This window comes from Bactrocera oleae, chromosome 3 (assembly GCF_042242935.1).
Source record: "Bactrocera oleae isolate idBacOlea1 chromosome 3, idBacOlea1, whole genome shotgun sequence".
NCBI lineage: Eukaryota > Metazoa > Arthropoda > Insecta > Diptera > Tephritidae > Bactrocera > Bactrocera oleae.
Window position 1 is genome coordinate 92661105 of NC_091537.1, and position 25253 is coordinate 92686357.

At 33.5% G+C, this 25253-nt stretch overlaps 5 protein-coding genes across 11 annotated transcripts; 2 read left to right on the forward strand and 3 right to left on the reverse strand.

Annotated features, from left to right (window-relative positions):
* The first annotated feature begins 1448 nt into the window (after nt 1–1448).
* spi (spitz) lies at nt 1449–3292 on the forward strand. Its single transcript, XM_070107231.1, has one exon. The coding sequence runs from the start codon at nt 1551–1553 to the stop codon at nt 2358–2360; it is 810 nt and encodes a 269-aa protein (XP_069963332.1). The 5' UTR covers nt 1449–1550; the 3' UTR covers nt 2361–3292.
* Nucleotides 3293–4352: 1060 nt separating this feature from the next.
* Nucleotides 4353–6203, reverse strand: LOC106625676 (transmembrane reductase CYB561D2). Its single transcript, XM_014245506.3, has 3 exons — nt 5088–6203; nt 4824–5016; nt 4353–4752 (listed from the first exon to the last, which is right to left on the reverse strand). The coding sequence occupies exons 1-3, from the start codon at nt 5412–5414 to the stop codon at nt 4445–4447; spliced, it is 828 nt and encodes a 275-aa protein (XP_014100981.3). The 5' UTR covers nt 5415–6203; the 3' UTR covers nt 4353–4444.
* Nucleotides 6204–7471: 1268 nt separating this feature from the next.
* Nucleotides 7472–13175, reverse strand: LOC106625678 (uncharacterized). 4 transcript variants are annotated; one of them, XM_036360052.2, is made up of 4 exons: nt 13083–13175; nt 9997–10726; nt 8164–8356; nt 7472–7956 (listed from the first exon to the last, which is right to left on the reverse strand). In XM_036360052.2, the coding sequence occupies exons 2-4, from the start codon at nt 10561–10563 to the stop codon at nt 7643–7645; spliced, it is 1074 nt and encodes a 357-aa protein (XP_036215945.1). In that variant the 5' UTR covers nt 10564–10726; nt 13083–13175; the 3' UTR covers nt 7472–7642. The 4 variants fall into 4 exon arrangements, with proteins under 4 accessions (XP_036215945.1, XP_036215944.1, XP_036215946.1 ...); XM_036360051.2 differs by having other exon boundaries at nt 9997–10857; nt 13083–13106; XM_036360053.2 differs by lacking the exon at nt 13083–13175 and adding an exon at nt 12759–13058.
* Nucleotides 12323–24269, forward strand: LOC106625749 (uncharacterized). Of its 4 annotated transcripts, none has more exons than XM_036360068.2 (4): nt 12323–12689; nt 23214–23441; nt 23522–23714; nt 23797–24269. In XM_036360068.2, the coding sequence occupies exons 2-4, from the start codon at nt 23307–23309 to the stop codon at nt 24084–24086; spliced, it is 618 nt and encodes a 205-aa protein (XP_036215961.1). In that variant the 5' UTR covers nt 12323–12689; nt 23214–23306; the 3' UTR covers nt 24087–24269. The 4 variants fall into 4 exon arrangements, with proteins under 4 accessions (XP_036215961.1, XP_036215960.1, XP_036215959.1 ...); XM_036360067.2 differs by lacking the exon at nt 12323–12689 and adding an exon at nt 13705–13919; XM_036360066.2 differs by lacking the exon at nt 12323–12689 and adding an exon at nt 18577–18840.
* On the reverse strand, nt 20157–23216 carry LOC106625868 (uncharacterized). The gene is made up of 3 exons (XM_036360069.2): nt 21765–23216; nt 20687–20879; nt 20157–20601 (listed from the first exon to the last, which is right to left on the reverse strand). Exons 1-3 carry the CDS (start codon nt 21942–21944, stop codon nt 20303–20305), a joined length of 672 nt encoding a protein of 223 aa, XP_036215962.2. The 5' UTR covers nt 21945–23216; the 3' UTR covers nt 20157–20302.
* Nucleotides 24270–25253: the final 984 nt, after the last annotated feature.

Sequence of the window (25253 nt, forward strand, 5' to 3'; positions counted from 1 at the left end):
AAATTATAAATATATGTTAACTTCGGTTGCACCGAAGCTATAATACCCTACACAAATGTAAAGGCTCCTTATAAGAACTTGATTCCGATCATTCAGTTAATATAGCAGCTAGCTGCTATAATCATTCGATCTAAACAATTTCTTCTTCGGAGCTTACAAACTTCCTGGCAAACTTAATATACCATGTTCAGGGTATCATAATATTGGCGCTAAGGAAAAGGTCCTTCACTGCTGCAGTGATTTCATGAATGAAGCCTAAAAAAAATTCCATTGGAAAATATTGTTCGTAAAATTAAATCATATCTACGGTTGAAAAAAAAAAATTGACAAAAACAAACTTAAAATTTTTGATCAGATCTAAAAAATGTCAAAAAAATGGTAAGCAAATTTGGGATCAGATTATTTGACACCGCAGCAAATTCAAAAATGCTGTTGCGTGTTATGGTAGTATGCAACAAGTGTTCAAATTAATGTGGTTTCAGTGATAACGGATTCTCTTACATGCTTCGGAATGTTCTTACATGCTTCGGAATGTAATTTTCTATAATTAATTATGAAGTTTTTCTACACAAATTTAATAGTCTTTTTGAATTTCAGCATTAAATATTTGAGATTTTTACTTTTGCACATTTATTTAATATTTAAAAAATTTACAGAGTTTTTGACTTTTTTGTTTTACGTTTAATTCATTTTAATTTTCCAGATTTTTTATTGTTTTTAATATAAGCTTTTCACTTAGTTTGAACTATACTTGTTACAGATAGCTTAAAAAATGTAATTCGTTTAATCTTATTTTCGCAGGTATACCACAAAAACAACAAGGACTAACTGAATTTTTAAAACTTTGCAACATCGAATTTTGCCTGTTTTTACAATATTTATTAAATATAGATAATATAAGTCTAAAGTGTTTTGTAAACACATCTGTGTGTAGTTAAGTCCGATTAACTGTATTCAATTGTATGAATAGTTAATATTTGTGTGAAAATACCGTTTTAGCGTTATATGTGCGTACATGTCCGACAATTGTGATAGCAAGTTAGTCGTTTAGCAACTTGATTTAACTGTTAAATAAAGTCATACGTTCTAGTTACACTACTTACAGCAAAAGTGTAGAATTTTAAACCAAAAATATAATTGTAACAGAAGTGAAAAAAGCTGTGAAAGTGTTTAACAAAAATTTCGTATTATTTGTGGGCATGTATATTTCTGTAATAACTGTAATAATAACCTCGTAAAAGTAACTGAAATCAAAGAAATTGAATTTTAAGTAAACGAATGATAAAGCTATAAGAAAGTTATTAAAACTTATTTAAGTTCTCTTGTCCATTTTTAAGTAATTAAAACCATAAAATCAACTGAATTCCACTTCGAATAATTTCCATTCCAACAAACAGTATTTTGTGAACTGAAAACCAAAACTGATACAAGTTTTCAACTCACACATCCTACTTCGATTCACTCACTCACTCAAGTATTGAACACATTCTTTTAATTACTTGTAAGTAACTTTATTTCTATAAGCAAACTAAAAGCTAATACTCAACATCATGTCTTTGCTCAAGCGCAAATGCACGCTACTCTTTAGCGTCTGCTCGTTGACTCTAGTGCTCGCTTGCTTTTTGAAGCAGCCGACTACGGCTAATGCATGCTCTAGTCGTTCCATACCGAAACCACGCACGCTCTCCTCGGCCGCCTCATCGCTTTCGCCACAAAAGTCGACTACGACCACGACCACAACTACCACCACCACAACCACCACAGAGCCGACCACTACTACCACAACGACACCAAGACCAAACATCACCTTCCCAACCTACAAATGTCCGGTGAACTACGACGCTTGGTATTGTTTGAATGATGCCACCTGTTTCTCGGTTAAGCTGGGCGATTCTGTTATGTATAATTGCGAATGCGCAAATGGTTTTATGGGACCACGCTGCGAGTACAAGGAGTACGATGCATCCTTCTTGCCGAAACGACCACGTCCCATGCTGGAAGAGGCAAGTATTGCAAGCGGCGCCATTTGTGCCCTACTCTTTGTGCTTTTCATCTGCTTGACTTTATATCTGCGTTATGAGCAGCGCGCCAAGATATTTGCTGAGGATTACGAGATCACCGACGTCATGGAGGACGATGACGAGTTTGAAAACAGCTATTTCTCCACGAAGGCATGTCGCTACTGCAATGAGCCGCAATGTTGCGGTGCAAAGGCTGGAGTCGGTGGTGATGTTGGCGATAACAGTATGCGTGGTCGTGTATATGGCGCGACCGAGGGCGGCGTTGGTGCACCATCGCTGCGTCGTTACATTGAAGCGATCTCTATGTCATTTGCTATCAGGCGCACCACCAAAATGTAAAATGAGAATTAAACCATTATGAAACATAATTTATATAAAAAAGCATAAATAGTATGGTTGTTGTGTTGTATTTGCGAAATTTATAAATCAAAAAAAGACGCACGAAATTTATCCTGCGCTGAATAATAGTAAAAATTTGGTCTACATCTGTATTGCAGATAGTTTTGAACAATTTTAGTTCATTGATAGACAAAATAAAATATTGAATTCTTTGTACATTCAAAAATAACTAAAAATAAACAACTAAGACTAAACATAATTTTAATAATAATATTTTTAACTTGAAAGTACTTAATTGTTAATATTTTCCATTGCAATTAAATTATCTGTACTTAACAAATTACGCTATGTGAAAAAAGTAATAATTTTTTGGCAAATACAACACTACAATCATTTTTGAAAAAATTCACTAAAAAATATAAATATTAAATAAGCTTTGTTAGACTTTAAGCTAAGCTAGCAAGCCAATTAATTAACTTTTAACTGTACCGTTTTTTAAAACACATCAGTTTTAGACTAGTGATGACTAAATGCCTTCGAGTGCTTTATATACAACACATATACTCCTGAAATCTCTTCATATTTCAACTAAAAAGGAAGTCCATTTTCATAAATTCTTGACATCACAGCACATTTACATATACTCGTATACAACACAAACAAACATACATTAATTTCATTTAAAGTTTAATATTTATGAATTTTCACCACTTAAGTCCGAAATCAACTGAATTTACGAAATTTTTTTACAAACATTATTTAATACATTAATATATACGTGATATTTATTTATTTATATTGCAGCGTATTTTATGAGAACTCATATTAATTTATCTTGCGTCATGCAAAAAGTATTATTCGTGTCAACTATTGTACACACCTTCTTTTATTAAATAATATGCAAATTAAATAAAACTGCACAAAGCTATAAACTTTTGTTTTAATTTCTATGGTAAAAAAAATATACAACAAAATGGCAGACTTTGAAAGGGAATCTCGAATTTTCCAAATTTAAATTTTTTATACAATCAAAGACGAAGAAACATACAAAATAAAAAGAAAAAATTGAAGCGACCGTGTGATTTATTTTCGAGTTACAATTGCAGCCAATTTGAAAAAAGAAATTTAGAAAAAAACGCATTTGAAGATGAACTGTCGGAGCTGAGTGAACTCAGCGGCTAAAATTTAGGAGCCTGTAACTCAAAAAATATTTGAGATGTCGATTTAAAATTTTAGTATGTTTTTTTTTAAAGTATAAACTATCAAAAAATTCAAAAACAACTTCATATCTTGAAAAACTTAGATATCTTGAGAGGTTGCCTTTACGATTTTGCGAATTTTGAAATGTTGTTGGATACATTGAATATCTCTCAATAAATTATGTACATACATATATTCCATTTTTTTTTTATTTACGAACTTTTCTAGCTGAATAAATTACCAAAATTGATCTTCAAAAAATTGTTACTCTTAAACATTAGCTTTAGGTCCATTAATATATTTAAAATACTGCATTCTTGAAAATTTATGGTAAATAATTTTTCAGATTCCTTAAATTTGCGAATATTAATCAACTTGAAAAACTAAATCAAGCCACAGAAATGTAATAATTTCAAGCCCAACATACAATAATTCGATTTTACTAAGCATAACCTCTTAATGTCATTGTTTTCTACTTCTTTATGTTTCATTTTACGATTTCTATCAAGAATTGGAACAGTGCTGCCAAATGCTTCAAACAGTGCCTCTCAAAAAATATCAACTTGAGAGTGTATGTTATCTATGTTTTCAAGTATATTGGCTTCAGTAGCCGTGTGCAAAGCAAAATCTTATTATAGTATGCAATGCAAGTAAAACGGCAACTATAATCTAGTAGCCTTCGGCAATAGGAGTGCTAGTATACCTAACTTGTAAAGTCGCACTCAAAAATCTAACATATCAAACATATTTATTTTAACAACTATGGAAACTGCTATAAGCAAATAATTTAGATTCGTATTCGTGAGGTTAAAATTGTATTTTTGTTAACTTTTTTATATATTCTCTTATGTTACACGTTATTATTCACTAAATATTCGTTTGCTCTACAAACGACTATAAAACAAGCACCACATAGGTCCATATGCGGTCAACACAAATATAATAATTGTGATAATCTCCAAGAGCAAACGGAAGTCCATATAAGTCGATGCGTCTAACGAGTAATCGTTAAATAGTTGCGTCTCGAACGAGTAATACATGCTCAGCATAGCCAATGTGAACGTCATTAAGCCAATAATATTGTGCATTGTTTTATTAAAACGTGGTTGTAGGCGACCCTTAAGTTCGGCGGCGTAAAGTGAGCTGAGACCGCTTAATAAGCTGATAAATAAAATAACCATGGTAGCCAGACCTACAAAGGTAAATGTTTGTATTTATACCACTAACCAAATAAACAAAATTAAAATACACAAGCACACATACCTATCATGCCATGACGCGTGTGGAAGTGCACCTCCTCCAGACACATTTTAATCACGATGCCTATGAGACCGATTATGGAACCGCACAACTGCAACACCCAATGTAAACGTGCTTTCTCCGGCCGGTGACACACTTGGGTCCAAACGTTGCCACGATAGTAGGCCATCAGACCTTCGGACATCAAGCAGAGAAACTGAAAATGGTAAATATTTGAATTATCTTCACTTTTACTCATGTGATCTAATCATTATTCTCTTTACTTACGCCCAGTGTGCAAAACACCGCATGCCATGGAATATCCTTACTATCCAAACGCAGACTCATCCAACACAAATAAACTGTTACGAAGCCGATTAGCAGCCGATTAACGAGCGTCAATACGAACTCGAGCTTTTGTGTAAGTGTGAGCGTGGCTGATGGAGCGGGCGGATGTGGAACACGCCGACCACCGCAGCCCACTTGCGCAGGTGTGCTGCTGCTCACATTGTGACAGTGTTGCGGCGCCGTACTTTGTGGTGCAGGTGTGTCCCTAATGAAATGTATTCTAGCATTGCTTACTTTGTTCACTACAAATTTGCCGCGACGTGTCATTTCGATTTCAACCTAGCTTTTGGTATTTATCTAAAAACAAAAGATTTTGGTTACACTGTAATTTGCGCAAAAACTAAAAAATCGCATGGTTTGCGCTCCGGCTGAGAGCGTGTTTCGCCTATTACTGTTTTTGCAATCATTGTATTCTATCCGAAATTATATTTCAATATGTAGAAACACGTTCCGCGGAGTATCATCATCGACTTCCATTGCATGTGGCTGATTGCGTCCCCACTCCACAACGACATCGACTCGTGATTAATATGCTTGTTTTCTTATTTTCGTTTTGTAGTTTTTATCTTTGCTTCTCAATGTCTTTATCAGTGTGTCAAGCCGCAGCTATGTACTGGCAGGCATATTGCAACTGTGATTGATTTTGCGTACAGCCAGAAACTTTCTTGGCAACTTATCGGCGGTTGCACCTTTGCCGCTGTTTAATTAAGCCACTCTGCCCTCGCTGTCGATATGCTCCGATGTTTATTAATTTGTTTTATACCTATGAATGCACTTGGTTGTGTCTTCGATGAAATCTAAGATCTTTGCGCGGATAGCTTGAACTTTGTTGTGCGTTCTTGTAAGTTACCATAAAGTATCTGTGTTCGAAGTTTGGTTTGTTATCTTATAAGTTAGTTGTTCAACAGAAATCTACAACAACGTTAGGGTTGTAGTAGTACCAGACTATTATTTCTATAATGTATCGATTTCGTAGTTAGACCTAACCTTCAAAAAGCATGTATAGGTATAATTACGAATGTCAAAAAATTTCAGGACCTGTTGACGCCGTAGTCGGTTTCCAGGAGAACTTCTGAAATATAGTGTCTGGCGGGGAGGAAGATTTTTCTGCTTAAAATTAACTCAAATCCAAAAACCAAAAAAATGTATTATTACAATAGATGAATACAAGTAATGAACAAAGGACTCAATTTTGTGTTTAGATAAAATTACGGCTTCCTTAAGAAAAGTAGTTTTCTATAAAAGGATTACACTTCAGAATGCTTTAAAAAATCGAAATTGTTATCAAAAATCGTATTTCTTCTTTATATATCTGAGAAGGTCGTGTGAACATTTCAAGTCGTTTCGGAAAAATTATTTCGCGGAGTGTGAAAACATCGTTTCGAAAAAACCCTTTTGGTGAGTCGACTAAGTTAAAAAATTCTTACACATTCGCTCTTATCCCTGAAACTATTTGCTGGATGAAATGGAAATTTTCTTTAAATATATTGTACAATAGGTAGGTTGCCTTTTATATTTCGGAATTGCAAGATTGTCATGTGAACTTTCGTGACAACTAAAGGCATTAGTGGGACCAGCATACATTCAACACTGCATTTGAATGTAAAAAAATTGTTCACGAAATGTTAAAAAAAAAATACGATAGCCTTGCTTCGAAGCACGCCTATGCCATCGTGACAGGTGATAGATCGTGGATTTACGGGTATTAGCTCGAAAGTCAACAGCAGTCGACTGTATGGTTGTTTCCAGATCAGCCGAACTCAACAAAAGTTATTCGGGCACGAAGCACTTCCAAGCAAATCTCTTACTTCGACTGAAACAACTGCATTTTTGAGCTCTCAAAACATCAATTTGATGAGTCATCCACGCCATAGTCCTGACTTTTATTCCCGTACGTAAAAAGTAATCTAAGCTCAAGTCAACGTTTTTCAACACCTGAAGAGGCAGTTGATGCGTTCAGAACTCATGTTTTGCAGATACCTCAAACAGTGTGGCAAAAGTGCTTCGACACGCATCATAATGTATAAATCTTATTGAAGAATATTTTGAAAAACAATAGAGCGATTTTCAATGATTAATATTGATTTTTGTTCTATAATCCCGAAACATAAAAAGCAACCCTCACACAAGCAAAAAAAAAAGTTGTATCTTGTGAAATTTACAAGTGGATATAACAATCTGAAATCAAAAATGTAATGGAGCTGCCGATTTTGTAGCGAACTTTCAGTAATTCAATATATTTGTTTATTTTCTAAACTACTCAATAAATAAAATGACAAAATTTAAAAATCCCCCCTTAAAAAAAGTTTAAATTAAACTGTGCATTTAGTATTTTTAGGTTTTGTTTAATATTAATTTTAAATGATAATAATAAATACAATTTTATGAGAATGTTATGAAAAATTGGAATATACCTTGTAAACTATATCTATCTCATTTATATATTGTTTAAGGGCAACCAAATAAAGGCTGTCAACGAACAAAAATATGTAATATTAGTCTCTTACAATGATCTGGATCTTCTGCAGCAGCGCCTTAATTGGTCCAATACAAGAGAGCACCAGCGAAATGAGCGTTATGGTTTTCATACAAATGTGGAGCGTGGATCCATCTGTGTGAACTGCTTTAAAGAAACCCGTTTGATAACCATAATATTGTGTTGTAAGCGCTAGTACGAAGCAAGCGAATCCGATCAAGTTGTGGAATGTGCGATTAAATATTGGACGAACACAGCGCTTCAATTTGAGTTGATAAAGCGCGGTTAAACCACTTAACCAAGACACCAAGCAGAGGATAAATGTGGCGAAACCTTAGCAGAGAAATGAAAACAATTTGAAACAATAAGTAAAATAAAATAAATTGTGTCTATATTTTCTACTTTATATAAGTTAAGCGACAGAAAATATAATTGGAAATAACATTATTTAATATTTACACAATTGTATAATTGATTTTTTAAATAAATCAATTAAAATAAAGTACAGGTATATATAAAAATAATTTTTCAGCCACTTACCCAGCTTGCCGTGTGTGCTCGTTAGCAGAAAACCCTTCTGTATGCATTTATATAGCGTACCGCCCATGCCCAGTCCGCCGCCTGCCAGCTGTAGCACCCAGTGTATTGTGTGCTTCTCATGCCGTTTGTAGTGTGACGTCAGCGGATTGGCGTTGTAGTGTATCATCACCGCTTCGGCCATCAACAGTGAGTACTAGGCGAACAGAAACGATAAGTTGGTGAATGTTGCGCCGAGTAACAAAAACTTCGTATGCCATTGTTGCATACTTTTAGGCACTTATTGTGCATGACTATTTTACGCGATATTTTGTACGACGCTAAGCTAGTGCAGCGTGCATGAGCTATAGGCGAACACACACATACTTAAACATGAACAAAAAATCGCATATGGATTGCATATTAATATACCAACAATTGTACTTGCATTTTATTTGACAAATACTAGCTTCGGTTGTGTCTACGTTGTTGATGCTTTATTTTTCACGACATATTTTCTTTAAAAAAATGTTTTTTTCGAAATGCAATTTAAATTTAAATAAACGGGAGGCTCTTTTAAAAATATTTTTAACCGTAAGCCGGCTTAATTTTTTTGTTTTGTACCAAGTGTGCATTAACTGAATAAAACTAAATTTTTTTACTGAAATGGCTACAATTAAAATTTCATTTCGAAGAAGCAATATCTAATACAATACAATTAAAACGATTTGAGAAGGCTTACATGTGACAATATTTTTTAGGAGTTACCATCTGTTTACAAATTTCGATGCAATAACATTTAAAAGATAAACGAATTTATATAACAAAGCTGTTGAACAAAAGAGGCTTAAGCAGACTAACAATTAAAAATTGTTGAGAAGGGTTGCCACCTAATTAAAATTTTATTTCATACAATTTTTTTAAATTATTGCGATTCGAATATAAAACTAGACAAATTTAATAACGGTTTGTGTCAGAAATATTTTGGAAGAGTTGCCACTTGTTTGAAAGTTTTTTTGCTGTGTATTTTGTGGGTTTTGGCAAGAAAATCTATTATGAGCTGCTTTTTAACGGCCTTGTACCGTCAACAATTAGATCGTCTGAAGGAAGCAAACACCCAGCAGCGGTCAATGGGAGGTGAATTGTGTGTCAGGACAACGCCAGGCCACACACATCGAAGGAGGGTCTTATGCATACACCTTATAGTCCGGACATGGCACCAACTGATTAATACGTTTTTTCTGCCTATGGCGAATGACTTTGCTAGTGAAAAATTGGCCTCCAGAGAAGTTACTGAAAATCGTATATGTCGGTTTTTTGCACATAGACATGAGGGCTTCTATAAAAAAGGCACTATGAAATTGCTTAAAAATTTCCTGTTAATTTTGACTTGCGATGGCAGTGTCTGGCTTGCGCTGTCTCACTTAAACTAAGTCGTAGCTATTTTTTTTTCATTTACAGAAATATGTTGTTGTTATGAAGCTCCGTAGTTAAATTTTTGGTCACTCTGGTCTATAGGACGTAAATTTAATGAAACCGGAAGTGTGTCACAGTTTTCAGATTTATAGCATTAATGCTTATTTGTGCCGTTATTTGTGAGGGATTTTTAAGCCACTTAAAAGTCACTAACATTAATCTGATACACTTGTGTTCGCAAAAATATATATAATTAATATAATATTATGTATCAATTCAATGAATTACTGTGCTTCTTCAACTGTTTTATGACTTTGCTACTGATCACAAAAACTGATTTAAACCGTAGAACGTATCTGACATATCCGTGCTCCACGGTAATAGCCTATGTTATACACATGTATTTAAATATAATATATTTACATCACTACGATCACTTACACCGAGTGTCACCAACCACGCATGCAACGGGGTTTTATTCAAACCTCTGCTGATGCACAGCCAGCTCATGTAGATGGTCACAAAACCGATGCACATTTGGTTCAAAATAAACAGAAATGTTTCGAAACGTTGAAATGCAGCCGTCTTCCATATGGGCTTCGAGGCGGTGGACTTCTCATCGATGTACGATTCCATTTTACTGTAGGCGTAACGCGGATAGCGGGATTGGCGTGTTTGAAAGCGCGACGGCGAGGAAGCACTACTTGCGGCAGCGAAAAGACTTGAAGTGTAAGTTGTAAGCGGGTTTGCGCGACTTTGATAGGCGATATCGGGTCCACTAGTTGTCGCACTGTCACTGGAATGATAATGCTCCACCGACTGATCACTATTGATGTGATCGCTGTTCTTTTCGCACGATACTAGTGCAGCTTCGTCGGTCGCTATGTGTATATCAGCTGTTGATTCTTGACCGTTAGTTGAGGAAGCGCGATTTTTTAACGTTGTGCTGCCATAGTCACTGTGCTTTGAACTGATCGTTGAATCGAGGCGTTCCGTTGAAGCCAACATTTTTTGTGTGAAATAGAGTTGCTCGTTTTTAAATTTGTATACGTGTGTTCGTTAGTTAGTGTGTTTGACGATCGTTTATTTTGATAACTTATTTAGTTGTATATTTTTGATTTCATTTCATATATTTTTATTGCAGTGCTTAATGCTGTCTGTCTTTATTGAGCTTATCAAATGAAAATTTCGAAATTAATGACGCTTAAAGCCATTCGGATCCGGTCACTTTTACGAGGTGTCAGTCATATTGATAAGATGTGACTACTTGAACGCTTAATTTCTAAACATTCCTTTAAGCAGCTGTCAAAACAATGTATTTGCAAAAAAAAAAAATAGGTTACAGACGCACATTCGTGTGTCTAAAATGGAACTTATAAATAGCTGTAATTGACATACATAAATCTGTCCTATAAAAAATGTATTACTTTACTACAAAATACAGTTACTAGTTGGATCTTTGTTTCTAAAATTATTACTATTATATTGTTTTCATAAATCGTCCGCAAACAGCATAGTGGCCCAAAATTAACTGTCTTCAAAGTGAATTCCTTTCCAGCGTTACTGACCTTTTCAAGAATTTCAATTGAACGTTCCCTTATATCAATTAGAAGAGGCATCAAAGTAAAACTGTCAAAATTTATCTTTTTTTCGCAAATTATTCTAATCTAGCGACATTAACTCATCTAAAGAATCCTAAGGTTATCTTAAAATATGTTTAAATTTGCTAACGATATAATTTTCAAATTGGTGAAGCTGTTTTTTATGCATTTTGGGAGAAAATTTGCCACAGTATGTTAGGGTATATATTTTTTATACCATAAATGGTAAATATTTCAAGGAACATAAAGCCTACCAACATGTTAAAAAAACAGAAATTTTGATGTAAGAATTTTCGTTGAAAATTAAGTCAAAATACTTGTAGGGTGAAAAAATAAATATTTAAAATAAAAAAACAAAATTAAAGTGTGTTTGAGACATAAAAAGTTAAGTTTAAAACAAATTTCATGAAAGAAAAACACTTTTCTTTTTATAAAATTTATTTGAATTTTACACATAAATTTTAGGTTGTGTAAACAAATGTTGAAAGTTGTAAATTTTTTTTGTACCCTCGACTTTGCGATTTAACATTTTTTTATAGGACGCGTAGTTTTGCCGGCAATCGAGATATACTTTTTTTAACTCTTAAAATTTTTAATCTTCCAGTCCAATAGGTTTCATCTCAGCATAAACATTTTTTGTGATTTTAAAAATGATCGGCCCTGGTCTATAGATCATATTTTCTTAAAATATACTTTTTTTTATAAATTTGTTGCACAGTGTTTGTACATACACACATAAGTATTCTATTCCAAGGAAATTGCAAGCTTTTTGCGTTAGTTTAAGTTGCATGCAAAAGATGTCACGTTTTTAATTGTTGTTGCTTTACAAATGTTTACAACGAAACGAAAGCAATTTTACAAAGAGGTAAATACAAATATGGACACAAATGGGAGTCGCATACATACATATGTATGTATGTATACTGGCACCTACTAAAAATAAAAAAATTATTGCTACAATTGTTGTTGCAAGTGAGTTCTGAGAAATGGGCAGCTTTCGAGGCGTCATATGCTAATCTATCTTATTTGTATGTAATACAATGGAGGTACACACATACATACATACATACATATACTCATAGTAAATAAATTTGCATATTTGTTTATCCGAATATACAGTTCGTTATCTAAAAGATCGCTTTTAGCTTGATGCTTCATTTTATACAATATTATACATTCCGTTTCAATTGTAGTTGATATGTTTTTGAAATTTTACATAATTTGGAGTGGTCTCACTTTTTGGGCAGCAACCGGCGCATGAACAACATTTTCCGGCATTTCGAATATTTTTTAATTTCGCCGTTTTTATTTGAAATTTGGTCGTGATATTAACGAAAATTGTCGTCAAAGTGAAGTGAATGGTGTAATATTGAAGTAATCTTTGCTTAATCGATCGATTTTAAGTGCACAATACGGGATATCCCAAACTACTTCAAAGCCTGTTGAATACAATTCTTTGAAGACGCGTTAGATACAGATGGATGATGTCGCCAAATACCAAGAATCCAAACTAAATTAACGTCTAATCTTTGGGTATGTATAGGATTGCAAACATGCGCATGTATACATACATATACCATAAACGCATCATAACACAATTACAATTTTATAACGAATTTCCGCTAGACACACACACACGCTTATACGAAGGTTACATATCTGAAATATAGCAACAATTCCATGGAACACTTATATCATAACTATTATTGTACATATCTCATATAAGCGATATTTTCCATTGAATTTTTGATAAGCGCGATCAAAGTTTGAATTGAATTTGCACATATGCACGCGATAAAGAGCTCGCTCGGCACGTGTTGCTATCCAAAAAGTTGACACTGAAGTTATTGTAGATTTTCGAAAGAAGAGCAAATTGCATTTACACGTCACAATAAAAATATAAAAGTTGAATATTATTTATATTACGTAAATATTGCGCATCCACCCACCGCGACTGTCGCAAGTGCACTGATAAGCTTAGCGAGTCAAGAGCTGTCAGCTGCTGATCTCTCTCGGCTAAAGCCACACGATGCACTTTGTTGTTAACCTTATTATTTAAAATCCGAACAAGTTTTCGCAAAATAGTAATAAGAACAAAGCAGAGACACAGTTATATACACATAAATGTACATAACATGTAAACAAATAAGCATACTGGTTTTACAAAATTTACACAGAATGCAGCTGAGTGGGGATTTACCTGCATTGAACGGTGGGTCTTTACATTAGGCCTCTCCATAAAAATGTTGCGAAAAAGAAGAGCAAATAAAATAATATAAAATGATATAAAATACCATAAAGTAATTCACATTCGGGAAGAAATATTGCGGAGCGCCGGAGTAACCAATGCAGCTTAACGCCTACTACAAGGCCAAGAATGATAAAAACATGCATATATGTATCTCTATCATACTTGCTATAGGCCCATGGAGGCAGGAGATGAGTGAATATTATTTCAGAAATATGCGAAAACAGACCAAAGTAATAACGAACAGCCATCAGAGATGATAAGAGATTTTTGGTTCCGCTGCTCGGTTGTCAAATCACTCTTGTTTATAGTTAAATATACTTGTATGTAGTAAAATCATTCGTGCCTAGATATTACGAACGATATATCAATTTAAGAATATCTTAATATTCCCAGTGAGTAGTGCTTGTTTCCCTCACATGGAGGGACCAATATACCAAGGGTGTGTCATATAGCTTCAATTTCATCTAAACAGTTACAGTTCTCTTTACATGAGAACCTCTAAATACTAATCGGTAAGTTACTCATGTATCACATTTAGGACACACCTCTAGGTGACTAAAAAATTCTTTTATTATTAGCTATTTGATAGCGATATTGGAGTGTTTCAGCCGCAAAGGTTATTGCAATTTCTTAACCTTTAAAGTTCAACTGCATTTTCACGCAATACAGCTGAAAAATAACATTACAATCATAATACTAGGGCTATAACTAAAGGCGTTTTCAGATGCAAAATCTGTGGTTTCTGCTAAACATGTGAACTTAATATTACTATGTTGTTGTAGCCGCCAAATATTAATACGAGTTATTTAATATTCTATATTTCGAGATCATTGCGGTTGTTTGCGCAAGCAGAAAAGAAACGAAATAGATACAGAAATATACACATACTGTTTGTTTGCATGTATGTAGAAGTATAAACCCCAATTTTTTTTGAGTTAGTTTTTATAACTTTAGTAATTTTTAAGAATTCTTTAGTGCATTCGTTTGAACTCTAAAATCACGAAGTTAGCTCTTCAACATTGTTATTGGTGGTAAAAAAAGTGCAGGTAAGGAACCACTCTACGTAAGAAAATAAACTGATTCGCAATGATAACCATATTCTACTCCTGCCAAAATTTGTGCGTGTGTTGAAAAAACACCACGTTTTGAAAATAACATTTAAGCACATTTTCCAGTAATTAATCTTGTGTGGATGCAATAAAGCAATTATAAACTGAGAAAGTGTTAATCTCAAAAACCGGTTTTCATGCACGTGCAGCTGTAATAATAAACAAAGTTATAATATAAATATTTACAATAAAACCAGGAGATTGCCATTGAACTTATTAGCTTCTGTACTAGCTTTTTAGTAGTGTGATTAGTGCTCCAGAACTTTTCGACTTCACATATATGCATATGTACGTAGTATGTCGTTAAATAAAAGTTAATTAATTGGCTTCGAATATGAGGCCATTGACTTATGACGTTAAGTTCAAATTAAAACCTTTTCCCATCGGTATTTATTTAATAACCAAATATTTTATTTTTATTCGGCTATATGTGGCAAAACTCTCAATTTTATGCATTTACTAGCAGGTTCTACACATTTTAAACGGAATGGTTTTTACAAGCAGATTCTTGATGGCAGATATAATTGTACTATACTCGAGGGTTTAAGAGAAAGTTCGTCCGTCGAGATATGATCATAGTCAGCAAATCTTTGGCTATAATATTTTGCTTTATTTATTATTTATGATCCTTAAAATGAAAGACTTAAGCTACTGTGCTAGAAAACATTTCCATTTATTGCAACAAAAAAAGCGTTAGCTTCGTTTGCACGGAAGCTTTAATAACCTTCACATAAAAAAGTAAATAACTAGATTATAAACGTTTAGTTTGTATGGATTAAGAATATAAGCTATCGGTTTTCATGCACGTACATGATATATATTGTATATATATCCTCTTATATATATATATAATATATACATATATAGTATAGCCTCGGTGAGCTTTAGCTCTTTCTCAGCCCTAATCTAACTTTATTAATGCCTTTAGAAACATTATTTTGGACATCAAATGTTTTCATCCTGCTATAAAATTCGACTGCGTTACTTACTTTATTGTCAAGTTTTATCCAAATTTCTTCATTTTCATATGCTTAGCCACACGGAGGAACCAGCTATATTAATTTCCCATGGTGAATGTCAAGTTTATAGGTATCTGTCTTAATTTTTTTATGCCCAACAATAAACCAATAAATGTCATCGGCTTAATTGTTTTCTTTTATCAAAATTATGCCTAAGAATCTTAATGGTTCACCGTCTGCGACAGGTGAGTAAGCAGCAATCGAAAAGATTTAAAAACTGGCCGACGTGTTTGATGCACGTTTTTTGATAAGCTATAAATATCGGTATCGGGTTTTTCCGTGCTAATCGCAATCGTTTAGTAGTAATAATTTAACAGGGTGGTAGAAAGATGGAATTCGTTTAACATAAGACAGACATAACTAATGGTATCTAATGGTAGATACACAACTTGAAATAAAGGTAATTTATGCACATATACAAAAGCGCGTTTGTATATGTACATATATTTCGTACTGTATTTGAATTTCTAAATGAATCGCAAATTATCGCGTAGATAAAAATGCAAAAGAAAACGTCAGGGCCGGATTTTAGCCAATTGACACTTACTTGTATATAACTGTTCTTTATTACTTTTTGATTACAAAAATGATTGGCAAATTAAAAAAAAATCTATTTTCACTTTCTTCAAACGTGCTTGATTAGATACAGCACTAAATGTGGCTTTTGAGGTCCCTTGACTTACTTTACTGTTATACAGTTTTTGCAAGCAGAATTTCGAGATCATTGCGTGTGCTTGTTGAAATGTAACTTTATTGCAATTCAAAGCACTAATCTATACTCTTGAGTGAATGCGAATGATATACTCGTACCAACTTTAGATACACATACATACATATCTACATACGTATATGCATACGAGTATACTGATTTTACTTTCAAAACACCGTTTATGAGTATAAAGCGAATGCAATCTGACATTGACTGAGTGTTTTGCCTCCAATTTTTTCTTTCATTTTTTTTTTTAATTTTCGCAATAATTAGCAAAATTGGAATGTGTTGTACTTGCCAACTGTACGAGTAAATTCAAATTTATGTAAGTATATAATTATTGAATTCTAATTCAAAAAAAAAAAAAGCGGCGCTTATGAATAAGAATTGGCAAATCCTAAACCATGCAGACCAAATGTGTGTTTATATAAGTATATCAAATAATTTAAGCTAAATTGCATTTGAAATCATAGTAATTAAAAACATAATTCTTAAAGTAGCGCTTTTATGACCTCGAAAGGGTTAAACACTCAAATAACTAACATAAATTGCAAAATAGTAAAGGTGGCAAGTTTCTAAAATGGTTATGAGTTAAAAGTGTAATAGCTGAACATTATTTTGGAATCCAATACTCTACCGAAGGACTGACTTTTATTATCGTACGAACTATTTGCCCCGGACTCACAAAAAAAAAGGATTTTTACGTCTTTAAAATAGAGACCTGAGCCAATAGCTGCTGTCAACGATTAATCCAATTTTCTATAACTTGTTATAAGCCTGCCGGCTGGGATGGCCTTCAATCCTTCAGCGAATTTAAGTTTTTTCGGTTTCGACAGTTTTAATTTTTAGCGCTATTCGCTCGAATGTTGGACAGTTTCGACGATATATTTATAAACCGACGTCTCGTCACTAGTAATGATGCTTTTGATGTATGTAGGGTCCACAATTGTCAAGCATCTCTTTGCGACCTTTACTCGACGTCGTTTTTGCTAACGATTCAGGTCTATCCCACGAGTTTAGCATTAACACGCTTCACACCCAAAAATTAACCAAAAATTTCAAGTCAATCTATAAGATCCTGTCCAGTAGGCATAAATGCGGTAAAGCTAAAAATCTTATCAGACGCAAGTTGTTAAAGTTTTATGGAGGAGAGTTAGGTGGAAACATCCAGGCACTTTTCCCTCTATCGCCCAGCCTTTGCAAGACTGAGGTTGACCAAGAGACATAGCCGAAACTGACATTAGCCGTCCAAAGATAGATTTGTGATAGGTTGACAGTATTATGATCTATTATACAAGTATAGGAGTTTTAGGTACCACTACCGACTGGCTTAAAGCTGTACAAGTGAGAAGCCTGCAAGAATCGGCCTTGTAACCTAACCTACATCTGGATATCAAACTTCGCATGAACATAAAAACGGACCAGTACGGGTTAAATTTAAATGGACCAGTACGGGTTGAATTTGATCAGATTGTTTACTGGTATAATAAATTATTATTATTTGGATTCGGTGAGAAACTTTTCATGTCAAAAACAGCATTACTTAAAAACGTTTCGTAAATTTTTCCTACAGGCAATAACTATTTATATAATAATCAGCGGAAATAAATTATCGTGTAGAATTATCACAAATCAGTGAACTAAAGCACTTGAATTGGTCAAAATATACGCACATACATATGGACATATATACATACAAGTCAATAGAAAGATTGATTTCAATCTTATGTTTTCAAAACATATGCTTGTTCAAGCTCATTGACTTATTAGTTAAGTGTTGGGAAAACCTAATTAATTAATCAATGAGCTTTTGAAAACATAAGATAGAAATCAGCATTTCTATTGACTTTACCAACCAATGTTAACACTTTATAACTATAAATAAATTAACAATAATTTAAAAGATAACAAATAATAAAAACTTCAATGAAAATTAATTTGATTTTTTTATTATTTATTATTGGTTAACAGGTGAATTAACCACACCCAACATATATTCGCCCATTTAGTGCCGCAAGGAACTCGCGCAGTTCTTATACCATTTATGGTACATACATACATATGTATACATTCATATATATAATATGTATGTAACGTCACCAATTTTGTTTTTCTGTGTTGATTAGTTGCACACTTTCGCTAATTCATCCAAATAGCTGGGGGTTTACCAACGCTACGCTCACTGGCCGCCAATGAAGCTGGATTGTGACGTCACTTCGTATCGTGAAATTCTGTGTACAAGTTTAACCGATTCTTTGTAAATGTTTAATGCATGCAACGTGGTTGTGACGGCAGTGAGCTTTTCAAATGAGTCAAAAATGTTTTTCTTTTCTTTTTTTCTGTAGTAAATTTAAAATGATCATTCGTGGCTTGAAAGGAGTGCTCCGCCAGTTCAGTCGTGTTACAAACTCAATAAGAGGAAGTCGTTAGTGCGCGAAATCGTTTAATCTAACACAAAATTATTTCGGAAGTGGCTTTGTTGGTGTGACAACAAACACTGTGATATAGCTATAGAATATAATTTAGTTTAAAATTGCGGTAAATAAAAAATAAACCGCCAAGAAGTACTTGCTAGAGGGGTCAGTGTGAGTCTCTGGTAAGTAGAAAAGTCAACCTTGATTTCGTTTGAGCTAAGAATTTAATAACAATATGTGTACATATATATATATATATATATACAAGTGATCGTGCTGTAATCAAATGAGAATTCGCGCTTTAAGCGAATGCATGTTATACGAACCAAATATGTAAGTAATTAACAGCTGACTATTGCGGATATTAACCATTTCCGATCGACGATCAAAGAAAGCGCTGATTGATCACAATGATTTTGTGCGTGTACTTGATTATATTAGCACAAAGAGAATCAGCTTTTAATGAGAATATAAATTAGAAAGGTTCCAAGCAAAACAATAACCTTGGTGGGAAGACAGTTTTTAGTGCAAGCTTGCTTAGTGTGAGATAGTTTTTGATTGATCAACACAAGTGAAAACGGCTATACTTCCGTTTAGGTTCCGATTTACTTCAAAATGTTCATGGATGTTGCTTATGTGATAAAAAAAACAATTTCTCAGAAGTCTTTTTTGGCGGATTTTTCTTAAGTGAAAATTAAAAAAAAAAATTTTTGTCAAAAATTATCAAAATCTTGAATAAATAAATATAAAATAACTCAAAATGAATTTTAAAAAATTTCAATCCTCCATCATCCGTTTTTTGGTAAAAAATTTAAAATTTATATAATAAAATTAAGTATTAAAAACATTTTAAAAAAAGTAAAAACAAAAATGTATTTAAAAAATTTTATAAAACACTCCAAAAAAAAAGTTGGCAAAAAAACCTATTTTTTGTTAAAAAAAGTTTAAAATATATATACATATGTAAAAGTATTTTATTTTTAGAATTTTTTTATTTTTCAAACAAAGAACCCTGGCGCATACAACATCGGGATGACCAACTTTTTTTAATTTAATCCAAAAACAGATGCATATAATCTTCTTTTGAACAGTTGAAAAAACATTTGTGTGAGTTTAATGATTATTGTTTTAGTGTAAAAAAATTTAATTAAAACAATTAAGGAAGGGACAAGTTCGGGTATAACCGAACATTTTATATTCACTCTATTTTCAAAGAGCAAACCCGGGGAAATACTTTCAGGTTTTTGTTAAAACTTTATATTAAACTAAACGGTGCAACGCCCCTTGTCCAATTCTTATACTCGAAAATGTAAAGCTCTGCTGAGATATTTTTATTAAAATCAATCCATCAAATCGGTAAAAACGTCCTGGGAGAATATTAAAATAATCAATTCCCGAAAACCCTGGCTATTAATTTAGTTGTGGAAAAAAAACAAAGACTTTTTAAAAATACTATTAATAAAATAAATTTATTATCAAAACAACAAATACACGACCGCCTAACAATAAAAATATAACAAAAAAAATTAAATAAATACATGAAAATGTTCGAAAATAATGCATGAATAAATACAACAAAAATGCATAATACTTAGCTTATAGCGCTTTGAGTTATTCAATTGCGAATATCTTTAAGTGCGCATTTCATTCGAAAAAACTTGCAATTTTCCGATAGAGTGCCTTAAGCGGCCCAATCGAAGTGAGCACTAGCGACACAAGCGTCACCACTTGTAATACTCTTACGAAGGACCATAGTATGCTGTGATGAAAATACTCATAGCCGTAGAATTGCGCAAGTAATGCCGTTAGAAACGTGCCAAAGCCAACTACATTGTGAAAGCCCTTATTAAATAACGGACTGAGTATGCGTCGTAGAGTGTTTGAAAAGAGAGCACACAAGCCTGATAGCATACTGATGAGGCAGAGTATAAATGCAGCAAAACCTGTTGGAGACAAAAATTTGGAAAATTTTGAAAACTTATAGTTATTTATATATATAGTAGTGCATTTATATTGCTACTAACTTACCTAAACGATTATGAATTTGATCCATTTTGAATTTCACTACGGCAATCATAACACTACAACCGGCCACTCCACAGCCACCGCCGAGTGTCAGCAGCACCCAATGTATGGTGGTTTTAGCTTTGCGTTTAAAACCGTTCGTCAGCGGGTTGATGCTATAATGGCACATTATACCCTCCGCCATAAGCAGCGAGAACTGCATATATAATATATTAAAAAATGGTTCACTTATGGGGTTCATAGATGGTTTTTTTTAGACGTGTGATTTTCCATGAGGCAATACTAAAGAAAGTTGTCTTTTAGACAGCTGTTACTTGATTTATACTCAGTTTGGTTTGCGATTTCATAATGAACAGACTTACTCCGAAACAACGTTTGCAAATCGTGCAAATTTTGTACCGAAATTCTTTCCGATTTTTCCAAAAGCCAATGTTGGGATGCTATTATACCCTCAAAAAGTCACAGTTTGGTGTGCTCTATGGGCAGTAGGAATCACAGATCCATATTTTTTCAAAAATAAAAATGACGCCGGCCATAATGTTACAGTCAATGGGGAACGCTACAGAGCCCATATTAATGACTTCTTCGTTTCTAAATTGGAGGATGTTGGTGTGGACTACCATTGGTTCCAACAAGACAGCGCGGCTGAAACAATTAATTTATTGAAGGAAACTTTTGATCAGTGGATCATCTGGCGTCGTGGGCCAGTGGCGTGGCCTTCAAGATCGAGCTATTTAATACCACTGGACTTTTTTTTTGTTCGATTATGTGAAGTCGCTTGTCGCGGCAGATAAGCTTTGAGCTTATGACGCTTTGGAACAGAATATGCGGCGCCTTATTGCCGACGTACGGCCCCAATTGCTGCCAAAAGTGGTCGAAATTTGGGCGTCTCGGCTGGAATTTATTCGAGCTAGCCGCGGCGGTCACTTGCCCGAAACTATTTTTAAAACATAATGGCAAACAATTATCTTTATAATAGAGCTAAATTCTTGGCTAGAAAATGAAATTATATGCGTTTTATATCTTCTTGAAAACCACGTGTCTAAAAAAAAAAAGCACCCTTTAATTAAAATTCGCTTACCCCAATGGTCACTAGAAAAGCATGCAACTGCATGGTATCCATATCTTGGTAAATACATATCCAAAACATATATATTGTCACGAATCCAATGCAGGCTTGGTTAGCTACCCAAATAAGGATTTCCACTCTTTCCAAAATTTTTGCCCACAGTGAATTTTCATTAGAATCTATAGCAACCATTTTAAGCTAGAAAATCACTTTGTTTTTCAAAAAACGAGAGTTACTTATTCACTTAAGAAATATTTAAACTGAAATTTCTTTATTTTTGCAAGGACTCTCGTACCGTGACTCCGTATAGTGACTGAAGAGGCAGAAAGTGAATTGATTTCTCACTTTCCTGGCAAAAATTATAGCTTTTAAATAATAACTTATAGTGTTGTGTGCTCACGTAGGTGATTTATTGAATTCTTCGATTAAATAACGATATATATTAAACAACATATAGATATTTATATACTATATATGCATTTATAGATATATGTATATAAATTTTTGCTGTTGCCATTGGTAAGTAGCTCTGCTTATCTAAGATTTCTAAGATAAAATTTTACACAAAATATGCTTTAAATATTTGCAGTGTTCACACAGCCAAATGAACACAATGCAATATAAAAACACGCACTAAATAAATATTAGTAATGTTGTGAACGTTATCGAAATACGTGAAAATCGCATTAAGCTATTAAATATATTAACAAATTAATCCCCAAGTAAGTTATCGAAAAAGCGGTACATATTCATGTTTGAACATACGTACATAAATGGTGTGTCTGCATTTTCCGATTTTGTATAAATAATTTGAAAATATCTTTCACGATTAAAAACGTTTAATCATAACAAAGTTATTATTAATCATATGGCAAAAGAGGGCTTTAGATATTATATGTAAAGTTGGAAACCGAAATTTTAAATCGTATTTGTGGTAGGCCAAATGTATAAAATATTTCCGACAATAGCAGATGTTGGAATGTCGGAGTACAATTGCTGCAGAGCGCCAGAATGTGATGCAATCTCAAACGTTTGCGAATATTAAGAGTTTGAAGTTGAAAACAAAAATTATTGACTTTGGTTGTATTCTGGTGCGATAGGGGCTGGGCAAGTAAAAATACACCAAGGCTAACGATAAGTTGGACGGCCTGCTAAAATGACGTTGCGTTAGTATATTTTGACAATATGGTTGAGAGATTTTGTCGGCACTTACGATAACAGTACGAATGTCTAATAAGTACGGGACTTTTTATTTGAAATGAATCAACATTCCGCTGCTTTATTTTATAGTTGTTTCTAAGTATATATATATATAATATATATATAATATATAATATAATATATATAATATATAATATATATATATATGTAAGTATAAGAAATATCTTATCATGCGCTGCTTATCTAGTTGATACACATGTAATAACATGAGAACTAACAGTTAATGTTTTTTCATTTCAGCGTCAGTATCGTTACAAAAGTTCTGAAATCGTAACATTTGGTTTACTAAGCTTGTCGAATAAAAATAATAATTGAATTACAAATAAGAACACAATGGTCATAAGCAGCTACACATGGAATCTCGCCAATCAATGCTTCATTTTGGCAATAACCGTTTGTATGTCAGTGAAATGTGCGGAAATGAAATTCCAAAAAACTGCCACACATGCATTTCTCTGTACGCTTGGAGTAAGTACACATATCACACTCAAAAAGCCCCCAGTTAACTAACAACTGTTACTGTAACTGTTTTGCAATTTTCATTATAGTTTGTTTTCCTTTCGGCCGAGGGCATGATGGTGCGTTGCAACAATAATTGGCTAACACGCTCCTTGCATCCAGATACAAAGACAACGCTGCATTTCTGGTTGCAATTAGTTGGTGGTATTTTAGGGGTGGCGGGTACGCTGCAGAAATCCCTGCCAAAAGAACACCATTTCCGTTCGTGGCATGGAAAACTAGGTATGTAAACAAACATACATAAAAAGATATACATACAAGTACTTTGAATCACTTAATAGATTCTTAAATTGTTTTCCTTTAGGTTTAGCTGCTTGCGTGTTCTTTGTGATCAACTGTCTCTCCGGCTCGTTGGGTCTGTACTGCTGGGGCTACCGTCAGTATGTGTCGCCGGTAGTTAACGATTTCATACACAACTTTCTTGGTTTGCTAACATTTGTAACTGCAATGCTGGCTCAATATACCGGCTATAATACGGGCTTCTTTCGCCGCAATTTAAAGGAGCACGAAAAATTCTATAAATACTTGACAGCGGCCGTATTGGTGCTGACTACATGGGGACCATTGATGATATTTTTACGGAAGCTCTTTTAGATTAGAAATAAATAGTTAAACATTAAGCAATAAGGAAATGTGATTATTGTACAAAGTTCGAATTTAGAAGCGTGTATGTGACTTAAATAATGAAAGAGCAAATGTTTTTTTTTATTTTTATTAAATTGTTAAATTAAAAGGTACCGTTTTTGAAAATTGGAATAATAAATGTATCTAGCTTAATTTTTTCATAATATTTTTATACTATTGTATGAGAAGAGTATTGAAAAGAAGAGAAAATAAAAGAATCTAGCATAGTAGCCACTAGAAAACAGTTACCAAAATTCGTATTATGCATGGCAATCGGCTACTGATCAAAGACTACTATTGGTGTATTATGTATCATTACCAAATTCAGGTAACTGTTCTAGACCAGTTGTCTAAATCACATCGCGTAGAATATCTTTAATAAAAATTTGTTTACTTTTCTTTGTACTTCCAATTAATTCAAATCTGCTAGACATAATTATTTCAATCAGCGTTATTTGTATACCCTGAACAAGGTATATTAAGTTTGTAACATTCAGAAGGATACATCGGAGACCTTATAAAGTATATACATATGTATGTATATAAATGATTAGTGTGACGAACTGAGTCGATTTAGCCAGTCATTTTGTAAATAAAAAAAAAAAACAAAATAATGAATTGAATAAAATTGTGTTGCTCTCTCCCCGCAATTTTCAGTGAATTATTTTGCCTGGACATATATGGTCACTTACATTTAGCCATATCCGTATGTCCGTCTGTATATACACGAATATCGGTCTAAAAATTTGCACACGTCCTTTTCTTCCCAAAAATCGGCTCATTTGTCGGAATCGCTGATATGCGATTACTATAGAATATAGCTGCCATACAAACTGACCGATCAAAATCAAGTTCTTGTGTGGAAAACTTTTCGTTTTGACAAGATATCCTCACCAAATTTAGCATAAATTAGTGTAGAAGGCAACGTTATAATCTCCGAAGAAATTGTTGAGATCGGACCACTATAGCATATGCAGCACACATTTTTTTATTCCCTTTTATGTTATAAGAAGGGTATTACAGCTTCGGGGCAGCCGTAATTTCTTCATAAATTTGACCATTGCTGCCAATTACTTTAAACAGTATGTTTTAAAAATGTTGAATCTGGGATGTTGGCGGGTTTTCAAGTATACAGAT